General features: G+C 36.0%; 1 protein-coding gene across 4 annotated transcripts; it reads left to right on the top strand.

The window, feature by feature from the left end:
• Positions 1-1,053: 1,053 nt before the first annotated feature.
• Positions 1,054-22,652, top strand: LOC127847717 (uncharacterized protein DDB_G0271670-like). Of its 4 annotated transcripts, none has more exons than XM_052379809.1 (12): positions 1,054-1,251; positions 2,606-2,773; positions 10,562-10,670; positions 11,454-11,503; positions 12,580-12,614; positions 13,464-13,592; positions 14,309-14,326; positions 15,314-15,428; positions 16,282-16,412; positions 16,996-17,182; positions 17,448-17,956; positions 21,801-22,652. In XM_052379809.1, the coding sequence occupies exons 2-12, from the start codon at positions 2,661-2,663 to the stop codon at positions 22,430-22,432; spliced, it is 2,028 nt and encodes a 675-aa protein (XP_052235769.1). In that variant the 5' UTR covers positions 1,054-1,251; positions 2,606-2,660; the 3' UTR covers positions 22,433-22,652. The 4 variants fall into 4 exon arrangements, with proteins under 4 accessions (XP_052235769.1, XP_052235772.1, XP_052235770.1 ...); XM_052379810.1 differs by lacking the exon at positions 1,054-1,251 and adding an exon at positions 1,373-1,820; XM_052379811.1 differs by lacking the exon at positions 1,054-1,251 and adding an exon at positions 1,983-2,060.
• The last annotated feature ends 1,154 nt before the right edge of the window (positions 22,653-23,806 follow it).

The raw sequence follows: 23,806 nt of genomic DNA on the forward strand, positions 1-23,806 counted from the left end.
TTATTTTGAAAATGGTACTTTCTGATATTTTTAAAACACCCGAATAAGGAGGGACAATGATAATATAACATTGCGTCCTATTACCGGTGTGTCAAACTAAACCGTTGTTGTAAGTTTGCATTCCCGAAAACCTAAGCAATCACGCATTTCTATTTGCAATAAATAGATTGTGATGGACGATGGCATTTAGATGGGTTATTTTTCGTCTCGTTTTATTTTTGTATCGCGCACAACGCAAAAAAATTAACAGCAGTAGCGACGAAACTATTTACAAAAAAACAATAGCATTTTTATTATTTACAAACATGTGTATCCGGATGCATGTTTTCGAAGAGGTGTGCCCCTTATTAGGAAATGGGGGTTATTTGAAAATGTGTCGCTCGAAACTCGAAACCTGTACCGCTAGAGTGGTGGAACTTCAGTGTCTGTGTAGTTTGCGTTGTATTTCTCGATGCTGGCAGAGCTATGATCAATTTTTTGCAGACAAAAAGCATTTTTGGATCCGCGTGAACAATTACTATAACTATAGAGGTGAACTTTTATTAAAATAATAATTGACGCGTAAATGTTTATATATTTAATCTGATCAGCATAATCGTGTACACCTTTTTATCTTTTACTTTATTTGTGTCCATCCATCCGTCGTTCCTTATAATATTTGTGTCAATAATTATTTGGCAAAAAAATCAATCTTTTTTATTGTTAAGTGTTGTCAATGTTTGTATTTTAAAAGCAAATATCTTTTTGTAATAATCACATTTGACAAAGTAATCGTTAGGATAATTCCGCTAAAACCTTTTTGAATTTGAAAAAGAAGTAAATGCATGCGTAATTCTGCGTACGATTTTGAATTATTGTCTTTAAATCAATACCGACTGAATCAAACAAAACTCAAACGTATGGAAATATAAAAAAACAAGATTTAGCAGATCCGTCGATTTTGTTCAAATAATTGTTCATGTTAAAACGAGACCGTGGTGAGTTTACCATTAAGCTATTGAAAGGTAAACGAAAGTTCGATAGTTCGATAAACGAACACTACCAGCTCTGCTACCTTTTAAATCACACAATAAAATTCTATGCACCGTTTAAACAAAGTGACATAAAAATAACTATATACCTTTTCACCATGTTTGACGGTTAAACGAAGAACCTGCACCGAGTCGCTTTTGATCTGAATAGGCTGCGATAAATCCTCTTCGACTGGGAGATTATTTCGAGACGTCATGCTTTAAGAATAATGTTAATACGGTATGTAAAATGTGTAAATGTATTTAATAGTAGTAAGGTCGTTGTTTCAGCGTGTTAACGGTCAAAGCAGATTTTTTTAACTTATTTCTTCTCTAAATTGAATATTTAATCTTTTCTCATGCTTATTATAAAATTAAATAGCAGAGATTAAGCAACTTGTTTAATAATTCATGATTTGATGGCATGTTTAAAATATGCTTAGCAGATTATCGCTTTAAAACAGCTTAATAATGTCATATGTATTGACAACGGAATGCTTTAAAGTTCGGTCGTTATTTGTGGTAGAATTATTGATTATCAAATACACAAAACTTTAAACGGAGTGTGTACATTCAAAGTGAGAAGTTTATTGTCCGCAAGCAAGTACTTGGGCTTCCTAAAAGTACTATGTTTTGCTGAAATGTTGTCAACAGCACTGTCGTTTGTGTTGTAAAATATAAACAGGGTACCGTAATATAGGTAACAAAAAGGCTCCGAAACGAAATATTAATGCAATATATGGATATAGACAGGAATGTTATCGATCGATGTTATTCAGTAAAATCTTATTCTGTGGAATTTCATGAGAAGTAAGTGATCTTGCATTTATTAACCCTTTCAGGGCGGGAACCGAATTTTGATGGCCTTTGCAAACAGTTTGGATCTAGATGAGACGCCACAGAACGTGGCGTCTCATCAGGATCCAAACTGTTTGCTATTCTGATGATATTATTTGAAAAAAATCGAAGAAAATGCTAATTTTAGAAATTAAGCAGACGACATTTTAGCAGACGACAAATTTCCCAGCATGCAAAGGGTTAACAACTAACGTAAGTTGGCTATTGTCAGTAAGTGTACGCATACGTTCAAGGCTTGTGTAGTTAAGGATTTATATCAAAGAAACGATCGTAAAATACGATATTATAAATTGAATAATACTATAGGAATGCGTTCTACTAAGACACGTGCATATGTGCATGGAATATAGCAACATATTAATATAATACCTACAAGTATATTTGTTATAAGCTCATCTGAAAAAGGCATTGACGAAGAATGCATAATCAGATATTGCAGCAGCGGCATTTCATAAAAAACTTGCTAACAATAGTCATACAAAATAATAGTCTGACGTCAAAACTATCACAACTAGTATGATCAATTGTTGTTTATTTCAGAATTCTCAAACTATGCGTATGTAGTTTAATGACTGTTTAGCCATTATTAAATGTCATGAATTGATGAATAAGGTATTTCAGTGGTTGTTTGAAAAAAATGTCCCCTTACGCTGACGAAGTCAATTAAATACCCACGAGCTATAAATCGATTTATGGATTTCTAGTCTAGCAGGTAATTTAATACACGTCTGTTTCAGGTCCGTGTTTTACATCTGATATCTTTAGAGCGGAAGTCCCTTTTTTGCATCCGCCATGCTGAGCAGTCTGGTACCCGGGTCCATCTTCCTGTCACCCGGTCTCAACCGGAAATCCACACCGACGCCACCAAATATAACACCTGCCGAGTTGGACAACAGATACCGGAGGTAAGGCAAATACTAATGTCTGTTTTACACATAATTTTACAAGATGCCAATGTAATTTAGCCTTTCTTAGACAACGTAAACAATAATTCTCTGATGCTTTCTGGTCTCCGCAAATAAGCACCTTGACAAACGGTAACTCTATTATTAGCATGTAGGTTTCTGGAAAGGTTGAACTGGGCCATCAGCTAGAGGATCCTTTATTATCAAGATGCGGCACAGTTTGCCTGGTCTTGATATTTGAAAATATATAATTACATTTACATTTGAATTTCATCGTCAGATATATAATAAAGCATCTCGATGAAACGCAATAAAATACGATGCGCATTTTCAGATATGTGAATCATAAATAATACACATAGGAAAATTGATTTATCATGTGATTATTCTTTATAAGTTAATGCAAGGTACATTTACTTTAAAGTGGTCGGAGTGTATGTACACTTATTTATTCAATCATGTAATGAGAATCACTGTTCCGTTGATACATGAGAAGGTACGATAACATTCTAAGTGAATACAGATAATGCGTGCATTCAAATTCTACTTGAAACTGTAAGATTTAAACATTTGAAAGATATATTAAATGTTGAACATGTACTTTAAATTCAAATAAATGTTTTCTCTTTATTTGTATAGGCTTGAACATGAAAGTCTTAAATCTTCAGCCTGACGATATTGTCCGCCTCCCAAGGCACGCAATCTTCGTTTACATAAGAGGCTTTCATATTCTGAATAAAAGAGTCACACTTGATAAAATCTCACTAAAGCAAATAAAATAGACTGTACCAATTATTCCTGAACCCTTCCATCGTCATTGTATACTGTTATTTTATTGCTCGTTTAATTCAATGATTTCCGATTTTCACCATACACTGTATAGAATAAACACGCCAACAGTATAATGTCCGCATCATGCAAAAATGGTTCGTATGTGATGTGCAATCGCATAGTCTCGTCAAGAAGTACTCTGTGGGTAGCTCCTTGCAAAAATGCTTGAATGCGCAGGCTGCTCTGGATATACATTGCCCGCATATGGCATAGCACCAATTTTCGCATAACGTGGGTCACCCAGACTTGACATTTAAAAACAAAAAGATTTGAAAAAACAACAACCTCATATCCACTTTTAGAATATATTAGAATATTCTCAACAAATCTGTGTCTTTGTGTTTTCTTTTAAATGATTGCACGTTATTAATAAACCTCGGTAAAGCGAAAACCGTGTATTTATCTACCGTTTAAGTGTTTAAATTTACCATGTTAAATAGTTGCTTTACATTATTTGACACTTTTCTTCGTTTAACTATTTGAACAAGAAAGATTTCACATTCTATTTCTGTATTGTTATTTTTTTTACTTGGGAAATTGTGATATTTGCTTATTTTGCAACATACGGGTGGCGTTGGACGTTTGTAATAATCGACTCGACTCTCTAATGGAGTAATGCGAAAATGGGTATTATTCTTTAAGCGGCAAGTGTAGCTCCGGGACAGCCTGTGCCAAACGGCATCGGGCTTCCCTCTCTGCTATGAAGCAGCGCAAGGATTCTTGATCTAATCGATGACAGGGTGGCTCCTGACCAGTCTGGAGCTTCGCTGGTCGCAAATAACTCATTTTCGCGTGACGCAGGACATATAGACTAACATATTGCAATACACGAAAGACATGTATCGTGAAAGAAACGGATAAACCAATATAAGTTACGACGTATTCAGTGTGGCAATGAACTAGTTGTGGGAACAAAGTATAACATCGACTTATACTTCTTTAAAATTAATGGCATTACGATTTACGGTAATCCGATAGCATTTTCTGTTATGTACACAGTCTGTTGTTGACATGCCAATCCCCTTCAATGTAACGATAATTTCAACTCTCAATGTTCAATATTTATTGAACGATTGTCAATTATCTGCTGCCTGTCACGTTTTACCAAATGGTCCTATACGCATTTCAGGCGTAATAATAGTAGGACGAGAAATTAATGAAGATTGTGGTCGTTAAGCAAACAAATAAAATGTGTGTGTCATTTTATTGGATGTATGTCGACAGTATATATGCGCTATATTGAAGTTTGATTTCACATAACATTGATAATACATGTCCGGCTGTTATACCTCACATGTAATATACTAACAAAATTCATTAAGACATTGTGTACAAATACTATGAGTGTTATCCTCAAGCTTTTTGGAAAGCGTGAGGATATTGTGGTTATTTCCGCCGTCCGTCTGTCCGTCCGTCCCTACACTATAAGCACTAGAACCTTGAAACTTACACACATGGTAGCTATGAGCATATGTTCGACCCTGCACTATTCGGAATTTTGATCTGAACCTGGGTCAAAAGTTATGGGGGTTTGGGTGGGGCCAGGTCAGAGATTTTCACTTATTTATATGCCCCCAGTATTGTGCATTGGCCATAACTTTTGCAATATTGATGATAGCAACTTGATATTTGGCATAAATGTGTATCTCATGGAGCTGCACATTTTGAGTGGCTAAAGGTTAAGGTCAAGGTCATCCTTCAAGGTCAAAGGTAAAAGAACAAATCCAAGGGAAGTAATAAGCTTAAAAGGGAGGTAAGTAAATAATCTGCCAAATGATATATAAAAAAATGAAAGCGGTGCATAGAGTTACACAGTAGTGGCGCAGAGATGTATTTAGAATTCAATTGTTTGTGTTAACTCATCTGTGAATGGTTTAGCTCATCCATCTCTAAAATGTTTATACAAGGGATTGTAAAATATTGGCGCAAAGGGACCCCTGTATATGAGAGAAGAGATAGAATGCAGTCAAGCATAAAAAGCATGAGAAACTCATGGAATAGAGCCTCAATAATCTATAACAGGGCTGAAACTTTAACGTTGTTCAATAACGATTTAGACTCATTACTGAAAATCTGTCAAAATGTTCAAGTGGGAAAATAGTGAGAAACAATTTAAAGCAAGATGAACTTTGAACAGGCACATCAAAGACAGACATGAAATTCAACATTTTCATTGTTGTGTACAAGATTGCGATAGAAAATTTCTGAGACGCTACTATTTAGTCAACCATTTAACCTCAAAACATAACTTTTCCAAAACAGAAGCAAGAAGAGTGACTATAAGAGAGAATGTTCAGCCATCTCATAAGTCATTCCAATTAGGATGGCATGAACATAATTGACTACAGTGAAGTTATTTCATTATTAGATTTGTCAGGAGGAGAGCAGGATGAGGAGGAGAAATTATGGTATAGATTTTCTCTCATTTTTTTTCGTTATTTTACATTAACTTCTTCATTTCTACACCGAATTACTTTAAATTTATACTGAACATCTCTTATGACAATGCGGTCAATCTCAACTATGCATCGCCCCATTACCAACCCTGGGGCACCCCTGAGTCAAACATGCGGCGTGGGGATACGCGTCGGCCTCTGCCGCGCCTTTTCTAGTTTCGAATTGTCAACCATTCCGTGTAGAAGATATTGGTAAACATTTACAAATCATTTTTCATTTTATGGCAAAATATCTGCCATGAACTCTTGTCACTAAGTAAGGAAATTCGAAACCCCAACGGTGCACCCCAATTATGTGAGCGTATTTCCTCACCAATGAGTGACTTGAATTGATCGAAAGTTAACATAAGAATCTTCCATATTTCCAATACTCCGTTCGAAACTAATCGGCCATGACAAATTGGTTGCAGCGGTTGCAATTAACCTTGTTCAGCAGGTTCTTATTATAATATTGTCAGTAGGCGTTCAATTTTCTAACATCGTTTTCGATTCCAGCCATCATCATTTCAGTGGAATTGTGGAAAAGCTGTAATGACTTTGTGTAACCGCGTCCGGATTCCATTCAAATACATAGAATAGTCTTCTGAAATCCGACACGGTTCATTAAAGATCTAATTACCGCATGCAGTCGTTTTATTGACAGCATTAACAGCTTTTATTGGCAGTATGAATTGAAATGTGCCAGGGAAGATGTTGGTTTTGATATAAATTGAATATCTGGTTCCAAGTAATTCCCGAGCATGTACGCTTGGCTGGTTCCTGTTTCAAGGATGAAACTGGAGAGATAAATGGTGTGATTGCTATGTGCACAGAAGTCACTCGGGAAACACGTATATTAAACAAATATAATCGAAATTGTTATGAAATTGACACTGGTAGCTACACTTCTAGTGTACATTATACAAAATGTACATTAAATATGTATTTGGTGGTTTGAAATTAATTATATTCGGATCATAAGAATATAAACACATAAATGTTAGATGAATACAGTACATTATCAAGATTACTGAAGATTTAGCAATGTTCACAAAAACAAAACTATAGTTAGAACTGCGTTTCTTTGTTTTATTATTAAGTTGTTGATAGTTTGGATGTTACTATGTGTAACAAATGATGACGGGAACAATTGATTTTTTTCAAAATGACTTAACACTAAATGAATAATTGACTCAATATAATAATAGAAAAAGTAATACATCCGCTTGGAAAGAACGCATGCATTTTTCCTGCCGTTATTTGCTTCTCTGGATTATTGTTCATAGTTGTTGTTAAGGTGCTAGTTGGCTCACATTCGCGCTCTTGGTCGAAGTTCTATACAAAATAAAGTTCTCAGTGTTTTATGTGCACCCATCTGCACGAATTTGAATGTAAACGTATTAAAGGAAGATGTGTGAGTTTAATTTAGTGTCAATGTGTCAAATTTGGAATAATAAAAACATTTATAACGTAATATAAAAGCGATTTTGAAAGTGAATTATCGAACTATTAGCGCGTATGTTTGGACAACTGTATGCGAGCGATGTGGCATGTATGTGTGAGCCGCACCAGGGCGATTAGAGACGTGTGGAACTGTGGAAGAACCAGGTAATATTCTGGATTGGGAACGCTTGAGATACGTTTGTTTATTCGCTCTAATGTTGGCATACACTCGTCGTTTTTATGATAATGTTTGCGTAGGATAGAGAAAACGAGATAACGATATCTCTGTACATTTGTCTGTTACATGGACTGATGGTAATACAAGTTTCTAATTAAGGCACGCATATGAATGCGCTTGAGAGATTTACGATTGTGTAGCTTCAAAAAAAAAACCATTTGATCTGGCCCTGATTCAAATTTTATTTTGTATGAACATGAAATTGATAGTATATCGTTCTAATTTTATACTAGTTGACAAGCACGTTAGCTGCGTTTTAAGTGTTGTATTGTATTTGCAATGTTACTAATTCGAATCTTGCATATCCGTGCGTATTCGATAAATATCAAATATTCACATAGATTGAATAAAAAATGTAATTAAATAATGCATTATATTGACGTAGCCTGCGGGAACACCTGACTCAATGCATATGCGATAAACCATTTATGCCTAGCGTCTAGAAAAAAGGCCTTGGCAAACAGCATAGACCAGATGAGACGCCGCATGATGCGGCGCCTTATCAGGGTCTGCGCTGTTTGCTTATAGGAATTTCTGTAATAAATTGCACAAGCTTATCTTGAGCAATACTTCTCACAAATTAAGCACTTCGCGAACAAGCCAAGTTTTCAAAGAGACCGGCTTTATCGTATACAAAAATACATTAAGCGCACGATATGAAAAAGATATGATTGTTTTAAGAAAATTCTCGTTTGTTCTTAACACTTTTCGTGTCACCTTATACGGTTAATGACCGTTTTATACAAAGACATTGTCCTAACCGAACATTATTATTTGTTCGTGTGTATGGGTCGAATACCTCAAGCTGTCGTCTTGTGTTTGGGAAATAAATAAACCCACTGACTGCCACTGACCAGCCGGGCAACCCCAAGTTATATATGAACTGACGTCAAAGGATGATGTCCAAAAAAATTGGGGCTGTCTGGCTCGTCTCTGAATCCTGTGCATCTACCCTTGTAATGAGCGATTTTAACAGCACAAATCGGCGAAGATTTTGTAATTTTTCACGTAAGTTAACCCATTTATGCCTAGTGTCTAGAAAAAAGGCCTTGGCAAACAGCGTATACCCAGATGAGACGCCGCATGATGCAGCATCTCATAAGGGTCTGCGCTGTTTGCTTAAAGGAATTTCTGTAAGAAATATTCTAAATATAGAAATAACTAGACCAGACATCCCTAATTTTGGAAATAAATTGATCCAATTTTGAAGGATGGGAGAGTCCACTAGGCATAAATGGGTTAAGCTGCAGAACATATACATAAAGTTAAATCTGCTTCATTAAAAAATATTCGTTTATACTAAGTTTTCATTTTTAATCAATCGCCAGTGGCAAAAGCGAAAGGCAGTACAGTGCAACCTCGCATTGCAAATTAGCCGCACTTATCATAAATGTATTTTTTAAGTTTTTAAGATATACGCGTTGGTGTTAATTGGTTGTGTTGGTTAAAAACGATCACCACTAAGATCAATACGATCAAAGAGTTATTACTAATGCCGCGTCTGTTTATTTTCCGGATTTAATCATAAATCATCAATATACATTATTCTGAGGACGAATGTACTTAGCATTCCTATTAGAGACGCTCGATTGGTCTTTATCGGCTCAGGTACTTCTAAAAGTAGCCCGGGTTCTTTTAAATATGCCTTTAAAGGAGCCTTTTCACGTTTTGGTAAATTGACAAAAAAGAACAAACATTGTTTAAGATAAGCAAAGTTTTGTTGTAGTTATGATATTTGTAAAGAAACCGTAATACTGAACATTTACCATGCCCAAGCATATCCATTATATGCATGTTTCGACGATTTAAAAACCTGAACATTATAAGGCGTTGGAACGCAAAACGATTGAATAATTTGGAGAGTTCTGTTGTTATCATTATAGGTTGGGATACTACGAGGATTGTTAATATAAAGTATAAAATACATCATTCATTGTATGAGCACGAATGACCGAATGGTCTAAGCGATAGACTTTTACACAAGGGGTCAGTGGTTAATGCCCAGTATAGGGTTCCTTTTTTTTCTTTAATTTTATTCTTTTTTGACTGGAACGTTTTAGATCAAATGTTATCATTTATCAATATAAAGCATTTAATGACAAACTTCAATACATTCCAAAATCTGTGAAAAGGCCCCTTGAAACGTATTTTTCGTACCCGGAGTACAATGTAGTGTACTTAAACAGTTGAAGTAGTACCTGAGCCGACAACGACCAAATGAACAACCACGACTTATAATTCTCTGCTCAGGTTTTACTAAAAAGTACCCCGAAGTACGGCCGGATGATTTAAGCGTATGTTCCGTACTCGGGGTACATTACAGTATACTAAAGAGTACCCGGGGTACTTTAAAGTAGTACCTATGCCGACAGCTACCAATGAGCATAAGGAAGCATACTCCGAGAATGTATAATGTGATACTGTTTTCTAGAATGCTTCTAGTTCATAGATTGCACAACTATTGCGTATACTGTTTAACTTTTTCTTCGCTTGAAACAATAGTTCTTATACTTCTTTTATACTGGGCTACTATATCTCAGAATGTGATAACTGTTTATTTCGGTGAGCGTCTATACATTACACTGCAATAGTGTGTGTTAGGCTGCGCTACTATTTCTTAGATTGCATTACTTTAGTAGACGTTGCTACTGTTTCTCGCATTGTGAAACTATTTCTTGAATTACAAACTATTGATTGAAATCTTGTTACTTTTTCACGGGCTGCTCTACCTAAAATACGACAAGGCTAATATTTCTCAGATTGACGGTATTTCAATGATACTTAGCTGCTATTTAATAGTTTGAAATACTATTTCTTAGCTTTGGTCATCTTGTCTTTCAGGGCAGATTTTAATGGTTCCGGCTGGCCCCACGACAGTCCGATTGCGCGCGCATACGACGTGTCGAACACGAGTACCAAGCTTATCATACTAAACAACAAATATGGACACGTAAGTAATTGAGTCGTGGTCTGAGAAAACTGGGCATAATGCTTGTGCGTAAAGTGTCGTCCCAGATTAGCCTGTTCAGTCCGCACAGGCTAATCAGGGACGACACTTTCCGCTTTTATGACATTTTTCGTTTAAATTAAGTCTCTTCTTAGCAAAAATCCAATTTAGGCGGAAAGTGTCGTCCCTGATTAGCCTGTGCGGACTGCACAGGCTAATCTGGGACGACAATACGCACATGCATTATGCCCAGTTTTCCCAGAACGAGACTCAATTAGCACTGTGGTGTTATATTAGTTTTTTCTTTGCTTCAAGTAAACACATCGTGTTAGCTTTATAAATTAGAGCAAATAAAATTCTTTAGAATTTAAGTGAAATATATTTTTAATTATATTTGTTTTTATTCATTTTTTACTTTTCTTGTTAACATGTCTGGTAAGTGCATGGATAGGAAAAAATAATAAATACATCTTTACCCATGCATGCCTAGCGTCTAGAAAAAAAGTCCTTAGCATGATGCGGCGTCTCATCAGGGTCTGCGCTGTTTGCTTAAAGGAATTTCTGTACAAAATATTCTAAATATAGAAATAAATATACTAGACATCCCTAATTTTGGGGGGAAAAAAATGATCCAAATTGATCCAATTTAGAAGGATGGGAGAGTCCACTAGGCATAAATGGGTTAAATGAACAAAAGATACAGGCCATTGGTAGAAGCGTTAAGAATTCATATTGTATGGTTTGTATGAACATCGTGTCACAAGTTAACGTTCCTTTACGTTTCAGGAAGGAACTCGGCTCCGTGGGTATTATACAGGTCCCTCAAAACCAAACAGGTACGCTGCATTTAAAGCTGCGTTTGCATTAACCATGACCTTTCTGATTCATTACATACCTGCATTGTATATACAAATACATTTCTTAACATTGTTTTATAGTTTGATGTTTTTAACAAAGTTCCATTGTGTCCAAACACTAAGTGGGCAACACATTTACTAAGTGCAATAATATGGCACAACAGAACTGAAAATGTAATACATGAACAATATGTATACGTTTTACAGATAAAGAAAACATAAAGCTGTACAAGATGTAGACTACATTTACGATAGAATTATAAAAAAATATCGATTATAAAGATTTCGCATTCATATTTCAATAAACAGGATAAGAATATACATATATGACGTTATTACAAAGTCCTTGTTACGTTCTCTTTTATAACCAATTAAACATCGATTTTCCAATTATTGAAGTATTGGCGTTTGACTTTCTTTCCTTATCTGCCTTCCGCTGTGGGCATTAAACCGTGCACCGCTCAAGGCAAATTCAGAATATCGACTTAACTTACATAATATCAAGGTATTCAAGATTATTCTGTCTACTAGTACATAACTGCATGTTAATTAGTTTTAATTTTATTTTGGCTTCCGTTGTCATTGATCATGAATTCAATAAGACATGACACATGATATTTTAATTTAACCCATTTATGCCTAGCGTCTAGAAAAAAGGCCTCGGCAAACAGCAAAGACCCAGATGAGACGCCGCATGATGCGGCGTCTCATCAGGGTCTGTGCTGTTTGCTTAAAATAATTTCTGTAAGAAATATTCTAAATATAGAAATAAATATACTAGACATCACTAATTTTGGAAATAAATTGATCCAATTTAGAAGGATGGGATAGTCCACGAGGCATAAATGGGTTAATATTGGTAATCTGTCCTTAAGGAGGAAGGAGTGGCAAATGTTGTTGATATAAAAAAAGTTGCACGAGTTGCAACTTCAACACAATGACTCATATTGTATGTACAATAGTGTTTCATACAACTAGAATATCCTCATGTTACGGTATTCCCAGACCTTTTTCTCTGTGTTAAGATACACTTACCTGTTGTGTTTTGTTTTCAGACACATTGACCCAGAAAGACATTTATCCCAAAGAGGTTTGTAAACTAAGCAGTTCTTATAAAAGACGAACCTTATACATCGGTTTTGCTGTTAGCTTTCCTACAAGTTATTTCTGGTTCCCGTTTAATTTAATTGCGTTGAAGTGCGTACATTAAAATGCATTTATGTATTTTATACATTATCGATAAAGGTGATCATTTGTATCATGCACGCAATTACATATTAAAGTTTATGTAAATGTACATTGCACAGGTGGTTAGCGTGTGGCTATGATATTAATTAGTGAAAACATCATTTTGAATGATAAATAATCATATTATAACGAAAAATTAACTTTTCTGGAAAAAAAATTCACTATCAAATATATATATATATATGTCCACTGGGTCATGCGAGTTGTGTATCGTGTTATTTCTTAAAAGTTGACCCAGCATTTGTAAAAATATTGCAAGACATATACATTTCAAGAAAGGAAATTCATTTCTGCGTTGAATAAGACCGAGATCGTGAAAATCGCTGCACAATTGGTGAAGATATGGCTGTTCAAAGCGATGCACCCCGTTTTGGGCTGATCTTGAGTTGCATACCTTGTTATATATATATATTTGATAGTGAATTTTTTTTTCCAGAAAAGTTAATTTTTCGTTATAATATGATTATTTATCATTCAAAATGATGTTTTCACTAATTAATATCATAGCCACACGCTAAACACCTGTGGTACATTTAACTCTATTTACACAGTTATAAGTCACTGTACCTTACCTTTAATCCAATACTAGCATTCAATTGTAATTAACACGATACGCATTAGAAGAAACAATACCATGCTTAGTCATATTCGAAAACGTTCTTTGAAAGCATCATTATTAAATCTTCTCTAGGTAAAAGTCCACGGAACGCAGAACGGCACAACCACTGTATTATATCGAGCACCCCAAGGTTTGAGCCCTCGGTGAAAACATCCATAGAGTGGCTGAACTCATCGGAGAGACCACCCAACGCCCTCATAGGTACGTAGGAACGACCTCTGCTCCTAAAGAGATACATGTATAAAGACTGTTAGCGGAAGCCATTAACCCATTTATGCCTAGAGCGTCTTGAAAAAAAGGCCTTGGCAAACAGCGTAGACCCAGATGAGACGCCGCATGATGCGGCGTCACATCTGGGTCTGCGCTTTTTAGCTTAAAGGAATTTCTGTAAGAAATATTCTAAAAATAGAAATAAATACACTAGACATCCCGAATTTTGGAAATATATTGATCCACTTTAGAAGAGTCCACTAGGCTTAAATGGGTTAGTCTAAAATACCACCTGGTGCAGGTAACGAACCACTTATAAAAACGTATCACATTACAAATACAGATATATTATTATTCATAGCATGTTACTTAAATAATTAATGTAATGTTTATGAAAAATATTGAACGTTTGCTGATTTCGATCTAAGTTTGCAAATATATTTTTGTATGATTCAAATAGACACTTATATGAGTCGTGTTCTGAGAAAACTGGGTATAATGCATGTGCGGAAAGTGTCGTCCCAGATTAGCCTTTCGTTTAAATGAAGTCTCTTCATAGCAAAAATCCAATTAAGGCGGAAAGTTTCGTCTCTGATTAGCCTGTGCGGAGTGCACAGGCTAATCTTGGATGACACTTTACGCACATGCATTATGACCAGTTTTCTCAGAACGCGACTCATATGATTAATACATATTATTTCATGAAGGGTCCTACTTACATGCAAGTGAGTATACGTGTACATGTTTTCTGTATACAGAAAGTGTAGCTGAATGTATGTCTGCTTACAAGAGAGAAAAGTTCTACATTACAATCTGTATTATCTTGTCTAGTGTCTTATTCTTTATACGCACGCATCAATAGTGTATTGGCAATTTAAATATATATTATGACAAACTATTACGTATGATACGCGTTTACATTATATATTACTAAATAGAATATGCAGAACCTATTGCCGAATTTTAGGCGGTCGTCACGTGTTTGATACGTGTGTTGCTAAACTTTCTTAGATCTAGACGTATGCTTTATGGTTTTTGTGGCGGATTATAGAACCTATATGCCATTGATGTTGACGGTTTTTGTAATTCTTACATATGTTAACAAATTGGTAGGGATTGTTATTATGTGTTGTGTATGGGTTGTCCTTATGTTGTGTGTTCTCAGTTAGAAATATCATTTCATAATTGTCGTATATTTGTACTTTTTCAGTCCATTCAGTCATACTATATACATGTATATATGTAGTCGGTGGTTTATCAACAGAAGAAAGCACATATATTGTCAATAACTGATTTTATATAGCAAATGCAATTTATTATCTATATTTATAAGGCAATCTATCGAACGTAACACATAAGTTGCGTGTTTTTCTTCCAAAAATATGTACAGTCGATTGTTTGTGAAACATGAACAGTTGTCGTTTTAAAAAACATTGTTACTTTGTATGTAAATCAAGCAACTGACAACCGCTTATTGACATTCCAATCCTGTAGACATATTACCCATGCTTATAACTGCAACAGTATTGTGGTAATTGTGTACAAGTTATTGTGTGCGTGTCTCGTATTTTGAAGGATCGCTATAGCCATATATGTAAAATTCGAAGAACATATCAAATATGTCGCGCTAACGCGGGAATAAACGAATTATTTCAACAACAAAAATAGCAAGCCCCTTTTTCTAACAATCATGTCAATTTATCCTGTTTCAGCCCGATCAGCAGTGAACCACCGGCGCCACGCCAGCTGCATGACCGCGCCCACACAGGTCCCTTTTGAGAGCCGCCCCGTGAGCCGCGTGCCCATGCCGCCCTCCAAGTACTTCAGGTAGGCATTTATTCGCCCTAAGTTTATACAGGTAGAAATACCCACGCAATTATTACAAAAAACAGAAATTAACTTCAATATGTCTTAATCCGATTGTCGCTGTTACAATGCCAAGCAAGACATGTTATCTTTATAGGTATGTTTTCAATCAAAATATTAGATTGAGTACTATAATTTATCTGCGCAAACTATAAAATAAAGTTCTTGGACCGAACTATATTTAGTTCCTCAAGCCATCGGAATGTGTCACGAGCGAATACATGCTCCGGAGACCGTTTCAATAAGCTTTCCAAGGTGAGTTGCGAAACATAATCAGGCAGCGATGCTTGCAGCTAAAAAGTATGCATTAAAAACACCTATGTGGCTCTGGTCGAACCGTCAAAATTAACGACTGTTTATTGAAACCGTCTTCTGAATTATATTTTGATGGTCGAAATATTGCCATTGAAAAGTAGATTTGTAATGATGGGATGGTCGCATTTTTATCTTTTGATGATCGTATTATTACGATTGGAAAGTCTCAATATTATTTAAATTGGATAGTCGCATTGTTCTGTTTGGATAGTTGCTTGGATAGTCATATTATACACATTGGATAGTCGCACTATTATCATTTGGTAGTCACATTGATCAGATTTGATAGTCGCATGATCATCATTAGATATTCATGGTATTATTGAAAAGTCGGATTATTATTATTATTATTATTATTATTATTATTTTTTTTTTTATTTTTATTATTTTTATTATTATTGGATAGGCATTTTGTTGTGAACGGAAAGAAGCATTATAACAATTAGACAGTATCCTTAATTAACTAATGAATAGTCATACTATTATGATGGTATGGCAGCGAGTTCTCGGACATGACGGTTGGGGAGAGGCTGTACCTATGGAGCATAGAGCGCATCTACCGCATGGACAAAATGAAGGAACTGAAACAGGAGCAGTACCGGAAACTGGTCGAGCTGGAGGTGAAGAAAGGTACACATGGCAAATACGACTGTCGAGGCTTAGACTGAAAACTTAAAGTTGGTGGTATTTGAAATGATAATACTGTTGAACTGCACTAGCGATACATCAGGATACTTTACTTCTGAATGAAAACTAAAACTAAATAATGCGAAGTCAAAAGGAAATGCCACTATTACCGTATTAACCCATTTATGCCTAGTGGACTCTCCCATCCTTCTAAATTGGATCAATTTCTATATTTAGGATATTTCTTACAAAAATTCCTTTAAGCAAAGAGCACAGACCCTGATGAGACGCCGCATCATGCGGCGTCTCAACTGGGTCTACGCTGTTTGCCAAGGCCTTTTTTCTAGGCGCTATGCATAAATGGGTTAACCTTTCAAGACAGCCATATTATATCGTCATGCCTTTCTGGTATGACATGATATTTATCCAATTATGTTAGTTCAACAATGTGTCAAGTTATGTTTACCCAAGGATGCAAAGCTAATGAAATCAATTCTGCAGTACTGTACTTTAAATTCATAATTGCTTAACTCCATGATTTATAAACAACGTCAATAAGTCTATTAAACCGTGTTTTTCTCACTAGGTCAACATGGACCACATGAATACGCGCGGTACTTGCGTTATATTGATGCCGCTAAGAAGCGGACCTACGGAACAGAGACTCCGTCATTACCAAGATCAAGGTCAAGATCGGCTTTCTCTTCGCGGTCTAAGAGCGCTGCCAGTTCCAGGGTGAGCCAAGCGAAACCCGGTGACAGCGCTGATAAAAAGTACGCTTCCCTTAAACACCAAAAATATCTAACTAATTCGCATTTTTATGAAATTATATTTTCTTACAAAATATTGCTTAGTAGTTAATGTATGTCATTTTCCTCATGATAATTGTATAAAAAATGTATGTGTTGATGCAAAAATCGAGAAAAACTGTTTTTGTTGTATACAGTTTCAAAACAGGTTTCACGATAACACAGTTCACTGACTAGTGTAATCTGCGTATTTTACCCGCTTAATGCTGTGATACACATACATGTTCAGGCATAAGGAGGAGAAGTTTGTAGAGCAGCCAGAGCGTCCGAAAACTCCAGTAAACCACTCTGAACAGAAACCCAAGACAGAAGAGTCAAAACCGGTCGATGAGAAGACAGAGCGTCCGGGAAGCACACATTCAGAGAAACGAATTGCGCCTCAACCCCCGATAAGTCCGTACTCGTCCCCAGTTCAAAGTCGGGCTTCCGTCACGTCCCCAATACCGCGAACTCGAAGCCCGAGTCAGCAGTCAGTGAGGTCTAGAACCGGAAGTAGGGGATCAAGTGTCGTCTCCGTCAGAAGCGCGAGGAGCGAGAAAAGTGCGAATATTGAGAAAAATGTAAAAATTGAGAAAAGCGTTGGGAATGAGAAAGCTGAGGAGAGCGCCGACCCGGTACCGACAAAGTCAGAAAGCGGGGATTCCGGCAACGACGAACCGGTTGTTAGTATGCACAAGGAAGGTGTGGACCGCCCGAAATCGAGGCTCGGACACACTCACTCGGATGACGTTGATAAGGGTAGGTGCTTGAGGCTTTTTCTTTCAATAGGTTGGGTGCTTTACTAATTTTTTACTTAAATAAGCTGAACTAATTGCAAACTTTAAAAACTTTCTTTGTCATTATGCTGGCTTCGTGTGTTGTGTTTTTTATCGTTCATGCATATGCACAATTTTGTCGTATTCAACGACTTAAGGGCAGATCAAATTTAAACCATTGTTTTTTATCGTTTCAAAATGCATATCCACATATGTCAGATCAGTCATGTTTTATTGTTTACTAATTCTGTACTTTACTGTTCAGATGACCCTTATTTTGACGATAGAGTTTCATATTCATAACCATGACAATTGGTAAGTTAGTAGACACTGACATCTGTAGCTTGCATGAATCACAACGTGTGCCTTACTTTGACGATAGAGTTTCATATTCATAACCGTGTCAATTGGTAAGTGAGTAGACACTGACATCTGTAGCTTGCATGAATCACAACGTGTCGATGCATCAAATAAGTTAATTAAACATGTTTTTTATGTACCGCGTTTATTAGGAAATCTTGATTCCGCCAGTCAATCTAAAACCTGTAAAACAACATCTAAAATGCGACTACACAAAGTATAATTCTCATCAACGTCTTTCAAAGTTTAACAGATGGACGACATTTGCGCGTTTATATAACCAAGGACAAAAAATATGGACGGTTTTCATCCCGTCGTTTAAAACACGCGTAGATGTAATCAAAACAAAACAAATAACGGTCAGGGTAAATCAGTGTATGTGGGTGAAGCAGTAACACGTATTGTGCAAGCCTTATAGCCCGAAGTTCATGGCTATGCAAATGTTTTTCACATGGAGTCATCTCCGGGATAAACGCATAAAATGTCGCATCGTTGCATATAATTGTGTTAGCTGGCGGACTTGGATTATGTGTTGCAATCAATCAGCTCGCATTCTATTCTTGTAGATTAGTGCGATAGTTGCAACTAAAAGTAAATATCACAGTTATTAACTCTTTCAGTGCGGGAACCGAATTTTAAAGGCCTTTGCAAACAGTTTGCATCCAGATGAGACGCCACAAAACGTGGCGTCTCATCTGGATCCAAACTGTTTGCTATTCTGATAGTATTCTTTGAAAAAATCGAAGAAAATGCTAATTTTAGAAATTCTGCAGACGACATTTTAGCAGACGACAAATTTCCCAGCATGCAAAGGGTTAACACTTCCAATTTTTGGAAATCCATCATACTGGACCACTACCACGCTTCTGTTTGAGTAGATAAAACACAACACGGTCGATGACTTTTGACAGCGATTAGATATGTGGGTGATATCACATCTATCATTGATTTAAATCGATAAATCATTTCTCTACAAAGCAGAGTTCTTTGATATCTTTGAAAAAAATCATCACAAATAACATTAAGTTGTTACTGTATCAGGTCACGTACTCGTTATGCTGTCACCTGTCACCTTCAGTGTTGACAATCGTTATTGAGGAATGGGTTGCCAAAAGATATATTGACCGCGTCATGCCAAGATGGTTGTTATGCCATATGTGACCAGCAAAGCTCTAGACCAGCCTGCGCATGCGTGCAGTATGGAAAATAGCTACACTGCCCGTTATATAGTCTCGCAAGGTTTCGTGATTTGATTAGCGATAGCAAAGGCTGTTTTTGAACTGCGCTGGTCGTATATGGCATGAGATAATTTTCACATGCCTCGAATCATATCCGTCACGTGCATGCATGTTAATGGTGTATAACGATAAGACTGTGGGTTTTCATGACACGTGCAGAAAAGGCGAAACTTTTCCCGGCTCGATGAAAGTTTTTTTTGGACAAACCTTTTATGCCAATGCACGTGGTGATGCTAATATATTTAAAGTTGTTCAAATTAGAGTGCAGTTGTCTAAAAATATATTGCTGAAACAAAATAAAACCGCAACCCCGACCTAGTAGAGATGTTTCCGATTGCATATAATATAAGTTTTCACTGTTTTATCCAAATAGTTTAAGCTTCAAATGGATATCAATATATTAATTCCACAGAGGATGAGTTCATGGCAGCTCCAAAACAAGGTTATATTGATTAATTGAATGATTGTATTTGTGTGTCTACATGGATTTAATACCAGTTTGTTTTAAACAGCGTGTGCACTGGTCAGAGCAAAGGTAAAATAGGATAACACACGGGTTAGAGTTGAACTGAGAACAACTTGCTCATGGTGAGTTTTTGTGATCACGTTTTGCCCGTCATGGAAATTTGTTCGTCAACATTTACCTCATGAACATTGTTGGTCACATAAATTGTGCAATCTTCTGGAAACTTGGTCAGAAGATTAATCCCAATAATATCTTGCCCAGGTGTGAAACTGAGTCATATGGGGTGAAAACCAAGATCACCAGGTCAAATTAAAAAGAAAAAGCGGTCAACACTCTATAAATATAATAATGAAACTTGCTCGTCACATTCGTTCTAATGATATCCTTCCCGAGAACGAAAATGGTCCTGGTTTGTTGAAAAACATGTCTTCTAGTAAGATGGAATGTCTGGCTTGTATGGCTATTGTAAAATCTTATTTTAAACACTTAAACACTTGAGACATCTCTTCGTCTAAATAAATTCATGAAATGTTCTCGAAACCTTTGTTCTAATGCTGTCTTAGCCAAGTTCGTAAATGGTTTTGGTCCCTTAATTACAGAAAATGCATTTAGGGGTCAGGGCAGTTTTCCTTAAATGATAATATAGAAACATTGTGAACTCCCTCAGCATGAAACTTAATCAAAATATTTGCTTAAATGATCACTCAATTGAGTTCAAAAATAGTTCGTAGTTCAAAGCGTGGTCAGTGGCTTTTTTGTAATTTCTGTGTCTCGGGTGAGCGACACAGCACCTTGATGCATCTTTTATTTCAATAGTTTATCTGTCATAAATAATGTGTTGGTATGTAGAATAATATATGGTGTCCGACCCTTGAAAGCCCGATCGACACAATATTGACTCCAACGAACAATAATTGCAGTTGTTCTTCGTGTTAGTACAAAATTATAACAGTCTTATGTGTATAAATTGACTTTTGAAAGGTTAAATAAATGTGTGAGCATTCAAATAAACTGTTGTTCCACAAGTTCTTCAAATAAAAGGTTGACAAAACTCTTTAATTTGAGTTGTTTAATATCAAATTAGTAAATAAATGTTAGGTAACAGAGATAGTTATTCCCCCCTTGATTTCAACGTAATATTGTGTTTATCAGAAGCTTTGTTAACCCTAATTCATGTTAGAACATTTGACCGACAGCATAACAAATTAATGAGTGTCTTTTTAATGTTATTGCTAAGATTGAAGTAACAAACTACAAGCTGTGAAAAGATTTGTCATGCAATTCGCAATTTAAATACATTCTTTAAGATACTTTAACGCGCGTTTCTTTTACTTTAATTATAACATGTTTATTCTACCACAAACACAAAGTGTATCAACGGAATTTTATTACATTGTTTAAATAACCTGCGGCATAATAAATACTTCTCGCTCTGGAGGGGGGTGTATGCAGCTTTAACCCATTTATGCCTATTGGGCTCTACCATCCTTCTAAATTGGATCAATTTATTTTTTAAATTAGGGATGTCTAGTATATTTAATTCTAAATTTAGAATATTTCTTACAGAAATTCCTTTAAGTAAATAGCGCAGAATCTGATGCGGCGTCTCATCTGGATCAACGCTGTTTGCCAATGCCTTTTTTTCTAGGCGCTAGGCATAAATGGGTTAAAAACAATACCATACATACTGTAGGTGATATTTCGGAACGGCAATAAATAAGATGCTGTTCCTATTTATCGACACATTGCCTGTCTCTTTCCAGAATCAATTTCATCACGCTCGAGTTCATCAAGCTCAAGTTCATCAAGTTCAAGCTCATCAAGTGAAGACACCGACGACGAGAAGGCTAAAAAGATTGAGGAACACGAGGAAAATACTGAACTAAATGAGATAGAGGCCGTTCAACAAACGAATCAACCGACAGAAACACAGTCCAAAGAGAATGACAACTTGGGAAGAAAAGCTAGCGTAAGTAGTATCAAATCACTAAACGGAAATGAAACGGAAAATAATCATGAAACTGCTATAGACTCGAACCAAACTGATGAAATGAAGTTCAACAGCGATCCAGGCACAGGATTTCTTCAAGATAATGAAACGACTGCCGTTGCGGAAGAGGTTGCTGATCAAAAGGGTAACACTGAGGCTTATGAAATCAATTATGGCTCGGTTGCAAAACTAGCTGATGAATTTATCGACGATAAGAAAGACGAGAAAAAGCTTGATGCAGTAAAAGAAGAACCAGAACTTGTGAACGAAAGCGTACAAAATAAGACTGATGATGATAAAGTCGTTGAGGAAGACGTTACAAGAAACAAGCTTGAGAGGCAAAATTCGTTTGATGCGGACGACGGGGAAAACCAAGTTAAGGACCCTGAAAAAATAGAATATTAAGTAATTTTATATAATAATCACGTACTATTGTTTGTAAGATAAACATTTAGTTGTTTTGATTTCAATATCGCGTAACTTAACAAAATTTAGCTGTTTATTGTTATTGTGTTTTCTGCTTAGATTATTGTTGTGTTTTATCAAGTATTCCGAATTACTGTAACGCGAGATGTTGTAGCGTTGTTCTTTAATATTTTAGGAAATATAAAACCCATGAAATGGACGTGTTTTTGTCGTTTTTCTTGATAATTAAAACGTAAAATGACACTCATTATATAACAATTAAATGCATATCAAACATTGAATTGATTTTCACTGAACATTTACATAACAGTTAACTCAGATATGGGACCACATACTTTGACATATATAAAGTACATTTAGTTGATCTTCAAATATTTAGTTAGACAAGCAGAAATCGATTTTGCCTAAAGATTGTTAACACGTAAGTTTAAAGTGACATACCGGTAATAATTGTAATGTTTGGTATGTATATGTGACCTTGACTTTACAAATATGCTGATATCCGCTTGCGACACATATTCACAATTTAAAAAATCATTAAAGGTTTCATCTTTTTGTGAATATTGACATTAACCATTGACCAGCATGACGCATGAAAAGGAAGGTCTTACAGATTAATATTAATAGTGCATAATAGGCCAAAATTCCAGCTATAACAACACCTGCCAAGTTTAAATGTGTTTGAACAACTCTGACAGGATGGAATCCGAGCCTGTAACAGAAGTGATAGCCGGAGGCCGCATGTCGTATTGTGAAGCACGCTGTAATACGAAATACAGATTTTAAGTTAAACAGGACCTTGGTATCGTTGCACGCAATACACGAGTCCCCAGTTGGTCGAGTGAAAACTCTACCTATTAAAAATGTGCATTACGTGCATATAGCCTTCTATTTGTACACTTTCGCTATAAAATATTGTGTACATAAAGCTCAGCGTCAGTAAGATATGAGTCGTGTTCTGAGAAAACTGGGCAAAATGCATGTGTGTAAAGTGTCGTTCCAGATTAGCCTGTGTATTCCACTATGTTAAGAAACCAACATACATAAATACGTCGAAACAATGCCTAACGTCACTCAATAAAAAATATGTACAATTGTTTACATTTGTGAAGTGCGTGGAATGATTACATCTGTGTAAATGGGCAATAAAATAGTTCCAAAGAGTTGCATTAAAACTCACAAGTTTTTGCACGATATATCGTACATTTAAAAGTCATATTTCTTAATTAAATGTATGCGATCTTAAATATCCACACAAATATACATTGTATGCGTTTGTTCGGTTTTAGCTATTTGGTAGACAAAATGGCGTGCTGAGCCTTATGCAGAGTTGTATGTGAGAGCAAGGAACGA

Source organism: Dreissena polymorpha, chromosome 10 (genome assembly GCF_020536995.1).
Source record: "Dreissena polymorpha isolate Duluth1 chromosome 10, UMN_Dpol_1.0, whole genome shotgun sequence".
Lineage (NCBI taxonomy): Eukaryota > Metazoa > Mollusca > Bivalvia > Myida > Dreissenidae > Dreissena > Dreissena polymorpha.